Source organism: Corticium candelabrum, chromosome 20 (genome assembly GCF_963422355.1).
Source record: "Corticium candelabrum chromosome 20, ooCorCand1.1, whole genome shotgun sequence".
NCBI lineage: Eukaryota > Metazoa > Porifera > Homoscleromorpha > Homosclerophorida > Plakinidae > Corticium > Corticium candelabrum.
The window spans coordinates 2302447-2314946 of NC_085104.1; the positions used below are offsets into that span (position 1 = coordinate 2302447).

At 43.7% G+C, this 12500-nt stretch overlaps 6 protein-coding genes across 7 annotated transcripts in view; 4 read left to right on the plus strand and 2 right to left on the minus strand.

Moving 5' to 3' along the window:
- LOC134195380 (iduronate 2-sulfatase-like) overlaps positions 1-1125 on the minus strand; it is a 4011-nt gene extending 2886 nt beyond the window's left edge. The window contains exons 1-3 of the mRNA XM_062664399.1: positions 1020-1125; positions 838-964; positions 1-63 (exon numbers count right to left, since the gene is read on the minus strand). The exon at positions 1-63 is cut by the window's left edge and continues 58 nt beyond it. Of these exons, the coding sequence (XP_062520383.1) occupies positions 1-63; positions 838-964; positions 1020-1125 (296 nt within the window). The remainder of the gene's footprint in view (positions 64-837; positions 965-1019) is intronic.
- Positions 1126-1377: 252 nt separating this feature from the next.
- LOC134195896 (uncharacterized) lies at positions 1378-2408 on the plus strand. Its single transcript, XM_062664990.1, has one exon. It carries the CDS (start codon positions 1385-1387, stop codon positions 2369-2371), a length of 987 nt encoding a protein of 328 aa, XP_062520974.1. The 5' UTR covers positions 1378-1384; the 3' UTR covers positions 2372-2408.
- Positions 2409-3086: 678 nt separating this feature from the next.
- LOC134195889 (uncharacterized) lies at positions 3087-4337 on the plus strand. The gene has a single exon (XM_062664978.1). The coding sequence runs from the start codon at positions 3157-3159 to the stop codon at positions 4114-4116; it is 960 nt and encodes a 319-aa protein (XP_062520962.1). The 5' UTR covers positions 3087-3156; the 3' UTR covers positions 4117-4337.
- A 62-nt stretch (positions 4338-4399) lies between these two features.
- Positions 4400-5688, plus strand: LOC134195888 (uncharacterized). Its single transcript, XM_062664977.1, has one exon. It carries the CDS (start codon positions 4490-4492, stop codon positions 5450-5452), a length of 963 nt encoding a protein of 320 aa, XP_062520961.1. The 5' UTR covers positions 4400-4489; the 3' UTR covers positions 5453-5688.
- A 987-nt stretch (positions 5689-6675) lies between these two features.
- Positions 6676-7740, plus strand: LOC134195877 (uncharacterized). The gene has a single exon (XM_062664967.1). The coding sequence runs from the start codon at positions 6676-6678 to the stop codon at positions 7600-7602; it is 927 nt and encodes a 308-aa protein (XP_062520951.1). The 3' UTR covers positions 7603-7740.
- Positions 7741-8231: 491 nt separating this feature from the next.
- Positions 8232-12500, minus strand: part of LOC134195482 (dyslexia-associated protein KIAA0319-like protein) — a 19885-nt gene continuing 15616 nt past the window's right edge. For both annotated transcript variants that reach the window (XM_062664502.1, XM_062664500.1), the window contains 7 exons: positions 12277-12347; positions 12132-12217; positions 11928-12067; positions 11750-11872; positions 9510-9600; positions 9353-9444; positions 8232-8722 (listed from right to left, as the gene is read on the minus strand). In XM_062664502.1, the coding sequence (XP_062520486.1) occupies positions 8571-8722; positions 9353-9444; positions 9510-9600; positions 11750-11872; positions 11928-12067; positions 12132-12217; positions 12277-12347 (755 nt within the window). In that variant the 3' untranslated portion in view covers positions 8232-8570. The remainder of the gene's footprint in view (positions 8723-9352; positions 9445-9509; positions 9601-11749; positions 11873-11927; positions 12068-12131; positions 12218-12276; positions 12348-12500) is intronic.

Here is a 12500-nt window from a genome sequence, read left to right on the forward strand (position 1 = left end):
TCTTGAGCATTTATAAGCCACACATGATTGGTGTCAGGCCGATGACCAGTAAGAAGAGACGTTCTAGTAAAGGCACAGAAAAACAAAAATTTAAAGTAAAATGTGTCTGTAGACACAAATTGATATATTATTTTAAATAAATTACATTAAAATTTTAATTTAGAATAAATTTTAATTTTAGTAAAAATTATATTTTATTTACAAACACACACACACACATACACACACACACACACACACACATACACGCACGCACACACACACGCACGCACACACACACGCGCGCACACACACACACATTCACTCACACAAATTTAATTTTGACTTTAATTTTAATTAATTACATTTATTAATTACATTTTATATAAATTCGTCTCTAGAAACAAATTGGAATTAATTTATAATCTTAAATAAAATTAAATTAAAGTTTAATTAATTTAAGTTTGTAATTTTAGTAAATGTCATATTTAATTAAATTTTGATTTTAGTATCTAAGTTTATAGTTAAATTAAATTACATTTTTTATTTAATCTAAATTTGTAATTTTAGTAAAATTTATTTAAAATAAATAAAAAATTTAATTTAATTAATTACAATAATTTTAGTAAAAACTTTATTTAAAATCAATTTATAATTTAAAAAATAAGAAAAAATTTTAATGTACTTAATTACAATAATTTTAGTAAAAAATACTTAAAATTAATTTATTTATAATTTAAAAAATAAGTAAAAATTTTATTTTAATTAATTACAATAATTTTAGTAAAACATTTATTTACCTAAGTCTAAAATTTTAATTTTAATTACATTTTATTTAATTAATATTAATCCAAATACCTTGATGGTGAACAAACAGCGACTTGGCAGTATGCTCGTTCGAAAAGCATCGATTTGCTTGCCAGAGCATCGATGTGTGGAGAGATGGCCTGTTTGGATCCGTAACAACCTAATTCAGGACGAAGATCTGCAACAACAACGTCACGTGACTAAAAGCAAGACCAATATGACGATGAATTCACCGTCGATGGCAAAGAATAGAACGTTCTTGCGGTTTGCTGCAGCATCGCCTGCACTAGCAGTCAAAGCCAGCACTAGCAGAACGATATTGGCTTTTGAGTATCTCATTTCCTGTCACGTGATTCTTCACCGTACCTTGGAATACCGACGTCAAGCGAGCAGCTGCGGTGTAGTTAAATTAATTATTTAATTAGTGCTAATTAATGGGATTAGTTTTGTTAATTTAATAATAATTAAACACGGTTGTAGATTATCAACAGATGCACAAATTTTGAATATTACAGCAATAGTTATTTATCACGTACAATTACACGCATGCGCAGTGCATTGCTACGCAAATACCGTCAGGGAGAGATCACACGCAGCGATGAAGTTCGACAGACATCCGACAGAGCTACTCATTGTTCTTGTAGTCTTCCTTCGTTCGCACGCCCATCCAAATAGCAACAACGAGCCAGTCGAGGCACCTCGTTCACCATGGCCACGCCCCGACGCTGCCGTCATGGAAACGGTGCAGACCTACATCTCGTGGGGATCTTCAGCCGGCCAGGCGACGCCCGACTGTAAACGATTTCTGGCGACTTTCGGTGCAAACCGAAGCTGGGAGAGCCCCTTCACTAGCAACGAGTTCATGGAGTATGACATTGAGGGAGCATGCAATCGCTTGGCAATGAACCTGTCGTGGCGCGTTGCAAGTCTCGACGCGGGTCAATATCTCTACCCTCTCTACAGTCAACATCTAGGTATGGAATCTTATTGGAAGGTTGGATTCGTATGGAATGCGGTAGGCGGGGCCAAAAATTTAAGTCACGTGTTCAATCGCAAGGAATACAATTTCACAATTATCACAGTTCTCTGGCTTCAAGTCTATCCTAACAACAAGAGCTACATTTTTAACGCTGTGGATGTGTTTTGGCCCGACGCCGAGGCGACATTTCCTACCACATTGACGAACATGGTGGATAATTACGTCTCGTTTCTTGGCGGGAACTGCAAGACGTGGGCGGAGTTATTTTGGAGGGACGTTGGCATGGTAACAGTAAGCGGCGAAGACACTGGGTACTACGGACCAACCGGACTGACTGAATATTGCAGTAAAATGGTGTACATGTGGAGTTCTTACGTTCACGACGTCGACGACATGAGCTACTCGGTGGACATCTACTCGAGCACAGTCGAAAAAGTGGCGTTCACGTGGACGAGAACGGGAGTCTATCTGGGCCGTGTGAGAACCGATGAGATTCTCACGGTGTTTTACATTCGGTCTGCCCCAACTCCGAAGGCTGATCTAAAGATTTTCATTGCTTGGGACTTTTTACAGCCACCAATGGAAGAAGCAAGTTTGATGACATAATTATTTAATTAATAATATATGTTTGCATGATATACATTTGTCGGCTCAAAAAATTATTATCAATTCTGTTGATACTTTGCGTCCGATCAAGGGTATATGAATTATGTATGACTGGGAAGTAAGCCGTAGCTATAAACCTGTCACGTGACAACTGCATGGTCCTAGTTACTAGCCATGACTGCATGCATGGCCCGGGGCTAGGGTTATGGGTTAGAGTTAAGGTTAGAGTCAGTGTTAGGGTTCGGGACCACCTACAGCAATACCAGACCAACTATAGCAACCGCAACTGGTTCGAGGGACCAGCTAAGGCAGCAGAAGTGGTCCTGGACCGGTTGTGGCAGACACATAGTTGGTCTCCCCCGGACCAGGTAAGACGGGGGAGCAACTATAGAGTGACAAACCGCTTCGATGCATGGATCTTGTGAAAAAGTAAAAGGCACATTGCACGCCACAAGTCTTTGGAAGTCCCTGTGCCCTTCCGGGGTCCCCCGACCGTACGTCCTTTGTACCACTTCGTCTGTACATGATCTACATGCTCTTCGCACCTGTTTACAAGATCTAGAGTAGTCGATAAACTGACACGAGCATTTACACATAGGGTTCGACATGCAGTTTATCGAGCGCCTTGAGTGTATAGGCTTAGATCACGAGACTTGCGGTGTCTGTAACTAACGCACGCACTCTTGCATCCTGCAACCCCCTCACTAATTATAACCTACTCAGAGAGTACGAAGCAAGAGAGTACCAAGCAAACAAGCGACCACAACACTTCATAGCTAAAAGCAATGAAGCCATTTTTCCAGCTGCTCGTCGTTCTCGTCGTCACGCTTCGCTCACACGCCGATCCAAATTTCAAGATTCACGCCAAGAAGGCATCATCCGACTACCCCAAGCCCGACGCCGCCATCATGGAAACGGTGCAAACCTACATCTCGTGGGGATCCTCACTCGGTAAGACAATGCCCGATTGCCAACGATTTCAAAACATCTTCGGGGTCAACAGAAGTTGGGTGAGTCCGTTTGCAGGGATCGAGTATTACGCTTACGACATAGACAAGACATGCCAGCAGCAATTGGCAATGAATCTGTCCTGGCACGCTGCAAGTCTCCAAGAGGGCCAATACCTTTATCCTTTCTACACACCGCGGAACAGCTACATATTTTGGAAAGTCGGATTTGTGTGGAATGCCGTGGGCGAGTCTAACTCATTCAGGGAGGTGTTTAATCGCAAGCAATATGATTTCACTATTATTACAACCTTGTGGTTTCAAATATATCCTCCCAACAATGTGAGCTATATCTTTAACGCAGCGGACATCTTCTGGCCGGACACTGAAGGCAAGCTGCCTACTGTACTGGAAGAGTTGGTGGACAATTATGTTTCGTTTCTTGGAGGAGACTGCAAGACGTGGGCGGAGTTATTCTGGTCGGACGTTGGCATGGTAACGGTGAGCGGTGACGACACTGAATACTTTGGTCCAGCTGAGCTGACGGATTATTGTAGCAAGATGGTGTATATGTGGAGTTCGTACGTTCACAATATTCATGACAGGAGCTACTCGGCCGACGGCTACTCGAAAACGATTGATCACGTCGCGTTCACGTGGACGAGAACGGGACTGTATCAGGGACGCGTGAAAACGGATCAGATCCTCACTGTGTTCGACATCGTATATGACAAGACTCCAACAGCCGACCTAAAGATTTCTTCTGCAGTAGACTACCTAATGCCAGCAGAAGAGTAAACAACTTCAAGTTTCCATGGCACAGACGTTTTGCTACTGCATCGTCTATAGACAAAAATTGTATATTGTAGCACTCCATACCTAAAACAATTTCTGCTCTTTGCAAAGCAGTTGGTAGGTCTATATATGTGGTCAATGTTATTTGGTCTTGTGCACGAAGTCTAAAGCATGCAATCTGTCGAGCTTCTAAGTAAACTCAGATTTCACGAGCCACTGTGTCAGTAGTGATCACATGCGCTTTTGCAACCCCTCTCTAAGTTAAGATCACGTGACTTACAGTCTCTCGCTTACAACCGCTCATCAAGCCACTCAGACTCACTATCTGACAGTGTAGACTACCAAGAAAGCAAGAGACCACAACACTATAAACGCGATGAAGCCATTTCTCCACCTACTTGTCGCTCTCGTCATTATACTTCGCTCACACGCCTACCCAAATTTCAAGATTCACGCCAAGAAGGAGGCATCATCCGACTACCCCAAGCCCGACGCTGCCATTATGGAAACGGTCCAAACCTACATCTCGTGGGGATCCCTACTCGGCAGAACAATGCCCGACTGCGAACGATTTCAGGCTACGTTTGGTCTCAACAGAACGTGGACGAGTCCGTTTACAGCGAACGAGTACTCCGTCTACGACATCGAAACGACATGCCAGCAATTGACAATGAATCTGTCCTGGCACGCTGCAAGTCTTCAAGAGGGTCAATACCTCTATCCTTTCTACACTCCAAGGTTACTAAACAACGTGTTTTGGAAAGTCGGATTTGTGTGGAATGCCGTGGGCGGATCTAACGAAATCAGGGAGGTATTTAAACGCAAACAATATGATTTCACTATTATTACAACCTTGTGGTTTCAAATTTATCCTCCTAACAATGTGAGCTACATCTTTGACGCACAAGACATTTTCTGGCCGGACGCTGAAACGGCGCTGCCTACTGTACTGGAAGAGTTGGTGGAAAAGTATGTTTCGTTTCTTGGCGGGAACTGTAAGACGTGGGCGGAGTTATTCTGGTTGGACGTTGGCATGGTAACGGTGAGCGGTGATGATACTGAATACTTTGGTCCGACTGGGCTGACGGAATATTGTAGCAAGATGGTGTATATGTGGAGTTCGTATGTTCACATCATTCACGACAGGAGCTACTCGGTCTACAGCTACACGAACACGATCGACACCGTGGCGTTCACTTGGACGAGAACGGGACTCTATCAAGGACGCGTGAAAACGGATCAGATCCTCACTGTGTTCGACATCGAGCCCGACAGGACCCCAACAGCTGACTTAAAGATCGCGACTGCAGACGACTTCTTACTGCCAGCAACAGACTAACCACGCAACTTCAGGTTTGTAACACAAATTTTTTCTTACTGCAATTTGGTATACAATATTGTATACCCGATACCTAACTAAGGCAATTGGCAGCTCTTTGCAAAGTTGTTGGTAGATCTAGATGTGTTAAATATTGTTTGCTCATTTGCACGAGGTGCCTGCAGTATGCAATCTGTCGGGCTTTTAAGAAAACTCAGAGCACAAGTAAAGCATGCCCTCTCGTAACTTTGAATTCCTTTCTGTGCTACACTTAAACACTAAGATATCAAGTGATCACAACTTTGTAGAAGACATGAAGTACAATGGACTTTTACTCGACTTACTTATTAATTAAGTAAAGTAATTAGGTTTTGTTCCTTGGAGGGAACTGCAGGGAAACGACGACTCCTTCGACTAACAGTACGGCAGGATAGCAGTCGATATGGAGTCAATGCCTTGGACCAACTCGACTGACAGAAAATTGCATTATAACATGATGGAGTCCGTATGCATTTATGATGTCGGTGACAGGAGTTACTCGGAGGTTAGTTACTCAAACACTGTCATCAAAGTGGCATTCACTTGGAAACAACTGGACTGTATGAGGGGTATGTCAACGGATCAATTTCTCGCGGTGCTCAAAATTGAGTCTGACAGGACTCGATCCAACAGCCGACTCAGAGATCTCTCCAGCAACAGACCTCTTATAGCGACAGCGAAGTAACTAATTTCAGAGTTGTTGTTACTATGGCAAAGGAGCCAAACTTGACTTCAGAAAACCGTCCCTTGGCTCCAAGAGGCTCCTAGACTCTATCATTTACTCACGTTGTCCTTGCTTTGCCAGACTGATACTAGCCTCAGGGCCTCAAGGCACCAGTGTCCCTGTGGTGCCCCAGAGACTCCATATTCCTTGATATTGTATATAATATCTAGAAATCTGCAGTCTACATTCACATTGGCTCCAGGCACTGAATGCCTCTTCATCTCACACCTACATTAGGCTCCACACTGTAAGACTACCTGCAGCCCTGTAAGTTCAATGATAGAAAACAAACAGGTTTGCACGGCACGAGTGCCTTGCTACTGCACATAGCATTTCAGTTTTTTCAAAGGCTTGTAGCCAAGCGCTGCATTGACTAGCTAGAGCACTAGCTCTACCCCCACAATATAATTAGATCCCTTGATGTCCACGTCACGTGCTACCGTTCTCGTCAGACTCGAGACCCTCTGCCATCCATAAGACTATGTATTACTGTGTCCTGATTCTAACCATCTTTGTGCTCACAGTCGTCAAAGGTCACCCTGGTGTCTCCCCTTCGGGATTCCCTTCACACAACGACGACCTACACAAAGCAGTCCAGACTTACATTACCTGGGGTTCTACATCAGGAAAACCGGCAGCAGACTGTAATCGGTTTCTATCCATCTTCGCATACAACAGAACGTGGGCAAGCCCCTTCGCGGGCACCCAGTTCTTCTCCTACGACGTCGACAAAAGCTGCCAACAGCTAAACAATAACCTCTCCTGGCACGTGGCATCTCAACCGGCTGGGAACTACCTCTACCCCTTCTATGACAGACAAGTCTCCAGCATATGGCAGGTCGCATTCACTTGGAGGGCAGTAGGTGGAGCCAACGAATGGAGCAAAGTGCTCACATTCAAGCAGTACGACTTCGAGATCATCACCACTCTGTGGTTTCAACGCTATGACAACAACGTCAGCTACGTGTTTGCGGCGAAAGACTTTTTCTGGCCTGCAGCAGGAGATGCGTTTCCTGACCCTCTACGAGCTATGGTCGAAAAGTACGCCTCGTTCTTGGGCGGAGACTGCAGCAGGTGGGCGGAGCTATTCCTAACTGAGGTCGCCTCTATTGGTGTCAGTAATGGGACGTTTTACGGACCGTCACAGATCAAAAGATATTGCAGCAGAATGATGTCCATGTGGAGTTCATATGTTTTTACTACTCGTCAAATGAGCTACTCTGTCAACCCTTACACGGAGAGCGTCGAGAATGTGGGATTTACATGGACGAGGACTGGAGTTCGTGAGGAACGAGTGTGCAGTGAAGAAGTGCTGACGCTGCTGACTGTACAGCCTGACGACAGCCCGACAAGAGATCTCAAAATTAGTACAGCAATGGAGTATTTTCAACCTAGCCCAGTATGTTGAGTGGACTGCATAGAATACTGTAAATAGGTGCAAGCTAGTATGCTTGAAACAGAACAAGCACTTATCGTCAATTCTTCATACGTAGAAATTTCCTTAGCAATGCCTTTGATAGACTGGTGATAAAAAGCAGAGTTTGCAAACCAGACAAAATGGTACTTGATTAAACCAACTGAGTTGAACACAGCATCAACTTAGCTGTGGGCAAAGGACAAGGAAAATGACACAAAATCACCTAATGTTTGTTGTCTATTCTGGGACAGACAAACAGACAGACAGACGGACAGAGTGGCGAGCAACGAAATAGACAGATAGACAGACAGACAGACAGACAGCTAGACAGACACACAGACAGACAGATACACAGACACAAGTGTAGCTATCAGGCATATATCAAAACTGCCACTAGAAGTACTAAAATACTCCTGATAGTTTCGTCTGTAGATTCTTGAACTACCGATACCTACCTACGTCTGCACAGTCCAATATTCCATAAAAGTTACTAACGTAAAAGCAAGACTGAAAAAACCAATTTGCCAATCGTCTAATAAAGTGAACCAATATAAGCGTAAACACCCCACACAAGTAGTTGACAAAAACACAACAAGTACACTTAAAACTAACTGGTTTGCATCACTTAGAAAAAACAACCAATCAACAACAAACTATTAGAATCAAAGCAATTTTCTTGCCGCAAATCACTTTACTATCCTGTACTGCTCTACTGTCTAGCCACCATGCCAAAGCAAAAGAGCACAACACATAACTTAGCTTGCTACAGTCAATAAGCCACCATATTGCTCTTCTGCCGTACTCTAGATATGCAGCAAATGACTGCACATAAAAGTAGGTGCCAGTTAAACCTCAACTGTTAGTAAACCATAGATTCTCTATTGTGAACGATTTTTATAACTCTGAACTATACAGAAGTATTGAACTTGCAAGTTTGGTATACACTAAAACGAGCCTTCTTATATTTTCTTTGACAGACTCTTTGCTCGGTTGTTCTTGATCATGCCATTGCTTGTCTTGGTTTGAAAAGGTTTCTTGGTAGAATCGAATAGTACGTTGTCAGTGTCTGACCCTGACTCACTGACCATCAGACTACCTTTCTGGTTCTTTCCTAAGGAAAGAAAAGCATTGATGTAAATTACCATGGAATGCTGTAAATACGTTTCTAGAAAGCAAATCCTGTCTATTGGCACTATCCATTCGTTCTGTGTCCATCTCACCATCCTATCTGTCTGTCTATCATAATCTGTGTGTGTGTGTGTGTGTGTGTGTGTGTGTGTGTGTGTGTGTGTGTGTGTGTGTGTGTGTGTGTGTGTGTGTGTGTGTGTGTGTGTGTGTGTGTGAGGTTTGTGTGTGTGTGTGTGTGTGTGCGTGCGAGGTCTGTGTGCGAGGTCTGTGTGTGTGTGTGTGTGTGTGTGTGTGTGTGTGTGTGTGTGTGTGTGTGTGTGTGTGTGTGTGTGTGTGTCTGTGTGTGTGTGTGTGTGTGTGTGTGTGTGTGTGTGTGTGTGTGTGTGTGTGTGTGTGTGTGTGTGTGTGTGTGTGTGTGTGTGTGTGTGTGTGTGTGTGTGTGTGTGTGTGTGTGTGTGTATTTCCTTCTGTCAACAAGTGTCTTCCAATATCCCATACATGTAACATCCATCCATTCAATCTGCTTGTTTTCCTATCCAGGTCGTTGTCTGAGCCCCCAAGTTATGTCACTCATTCAATACGCTCTCTAGACTGAGCACCCAAAAACTATTACCATTTGACAACAGCGACATTGAAAGAGCCGTCTCGTCTTCTGCATCATTGAACAAAGCATACCTTCGTCTCCGTTTAGCCTTGATGCGCTTGCTGCAACAAAACAACACAAACACAGTCTACGAAACATCAATCATCAGATACACATTGTGACTTACTGTTTGTAAACACAAATACAAGTACACATAGCCACTAGTGTAACAATGCCGACCACAATACTGACCAACACTACATAGACAACACTCCAATCTGAAAAAAACATCATGATACTATAACATCTTGCCTAACAAAAACACTACAGTTTCTTAACCAAGCTTCTATTATTTTTAAACAAACGACTGCAAAAAAACAATACTACACAGTAAGCCCCTCAAAGTGACATTGGTAAGCAAATTTCGGCGCAACTTCAGTATCCCCAACCTAGCTTTGCACGGGACATGTTGTGATTACTACAACTTCTTGTACTACTCCAGCAGCTTCTGTAAACTGTTCCGATTGGTTTAAATGAAGGCTCTAGGGCGAGGAGAAGCAAAGCAACTGGTGGGGTGGGGCACCCAGCCAGACGTGTACTGTTCACCACCCTTGCCAATGTTGCCAACAAGAGTTGAGACAAATTCGTAGGGGTGGTAGCGTCTGCTTCTATCCTGTCTATGGTCGGTGGAAAGAGCAGTCGGCAACCAGTGTTACATAGTCTGAACTGCATCAGTTGGGAGGGGGGATACTGGAGTTGCTCTCAAATTTCCAGAATAGCAATATAAAAGCTTGTTACAATTTATAATTTGTCAATTGACCATACAAATATATTATATGCTTCTGTCACGAATTTATTTGCTTAATTGCAACATTCCAGAAATACCATAGCAGTAACCCCATATGTTATGTATGCAATCTCTTAATCAATGTCAAATGATCTAAATCTTTCTCTCCACATATTACACAACCGACAAGCATGAAAGCTACAGTATATCACACAAAAGCATTGACTTGAACATTCCCGGTCCCAATAATGTTTGCAATTTTGATATCCTACATATAATGTCCACCTGAAGCTCACTGACTGTGTTACCAGAGAAATCATAAGCAGATCCAGATGGGCAGAAACGTGTACTCAGTTTGAGGAAACTTTTTCCTAAGTGAATTGATGTAACAGAGTCATTGGTAAGTACTCTAATAAGACCAGAAGGCTCCGTTTTCAAATCTGAGCCTACATGGTCCTATAACTATAAAACAGCTTGACTTACCATTGTGCATCTAAAATACCTGTAAGTGTGCACGCTTACTGTACAAGAGGACTGATATAATGTAAGTCATCCCTGAAGTACGTGAAGTCGGAGTTGCGAAAAACAATGACACAGAATTGACTCAATGCACCTATATTATTGTTTATCCACAAGGATGTCTCTCTTGACTATAAGACTATAATGTCATTGTAAATGATTTGCTGCCAAGCGGTCAAGACGCATGTTGCTTCAATCTCCACTTCTTGACCCCCAAAAAATTAAAACTAGATTGCTAGGATTTGTTTTCTGACGTCACATCTCCTTGTTTAGAACACATATTCTGCCGTCTAGAGCTCACTGTATTAGAAGACACACCCACAAACTCGGATTTGTCCCACCTTTTCTCCCCCAACCCTCACCCTCACTCCCCTGACCCTCAATCCCCCGACCCTCAATCCCCCGACCCTCAATCCCCCGACCCTCAATCCCCCGACCCTCACTCCCCCGACCCTCACTCCCCCGACCCTCACACCCCCGACCCTCACTCCCCGACCCTCACTCCCCCGACCCTCACTCCCCCGACCCTCACTCCCCCGACCCTCACTCCCCCGACCCTCACTCCCCCGACCCTCACTCCCCCGACCCTCACTCCCCCGACCCTCACTCCCCCGACCCTCACTCCCCCGACCCTCACTCCCCCGACCCTCACTCCCCCGACCCTCACTCCCCCGACCCTCACTCCCCCGACCCTCACTCCCCCGACCCTCACTCCCCCGACCCTCACTCCCCCGACCCTCACTACCCCAACCCTCACTACCCCGACCCTCACTCCCCCGACCCTCACTCCCCGACCCTCACCCCACTCCCACTCCCACCTCTACTCCCCACACTAACCCCCGGTCAAGCACGTGCTAAATCTGCCATTGCAAATTGCTCCCCAAGACTGTCTCTAGTTAGCAGCTTATCCAACCATATAAACAATAACCAACTCCACACAACGAAAAACATAAAAATAGAACCAATATATACAAACAATGCAATCACGTACAATACAAGCAAGCAGTTAAACAACCGAACACATTTCATGATCCCATCATCTGCAAAATCCCATCAATTCTTCAGCAACGCTAATAATTTACGTATTATTTTATTATGTATAAATTAATATAATTATATACCACAGTTGGTCTTCTTGTCACCAAAATTTGCTTTGAATGGATTTTCAATCCAATAGCCGTCGCAGACACATTGACTGGTGCCCTGATCACACGTTCCATGCCCCGAACATGGATCTTGACACACTACAAAACAACATTTATGTTGACCACATCATGTAAGCACAGTCAGATGTGTCACCATAAGTTTGTATCCCTTGTATGCTGATTTCATAACTGTCTGATGCAACAGCTAAATTGTTGAACAGCTTATTGGCGACGTGTGGCCCGGGTATGACGCCACCAGTCGTCTCATCGTGAACGTAAAACAGCACATGAACCCTGTACATAAATCTGTTTGTAAAGACATAATTTGAATGTTAACTGCTTTCTTCAATTAGCTCACTTGTTGTGTTCTCCAGTGACTCTTTCTACAACAATGTGTTTCTCTTTAACCTTGAGTATGAGTGATATAGCTTCGACAACAAATTGCTGTGAGAAGTTGGAGAATGTCATACAAACTGTATGTAATAAATGACGCTGCTACTGACCAGTTGTTGTTCAGAAAACTCTTCGATCTGTACATTCAAGTGCACATCGACAAGATCCATGTCATGACTGCCTGTATACAGTAAGTACAAAACATGGAATTAAATCATGTTTGACCACACACATACACATACATGTACACACACACACACACACACACACACACACACACACACACACACACACACACACACACACACACACACACACACACACAACCCACATC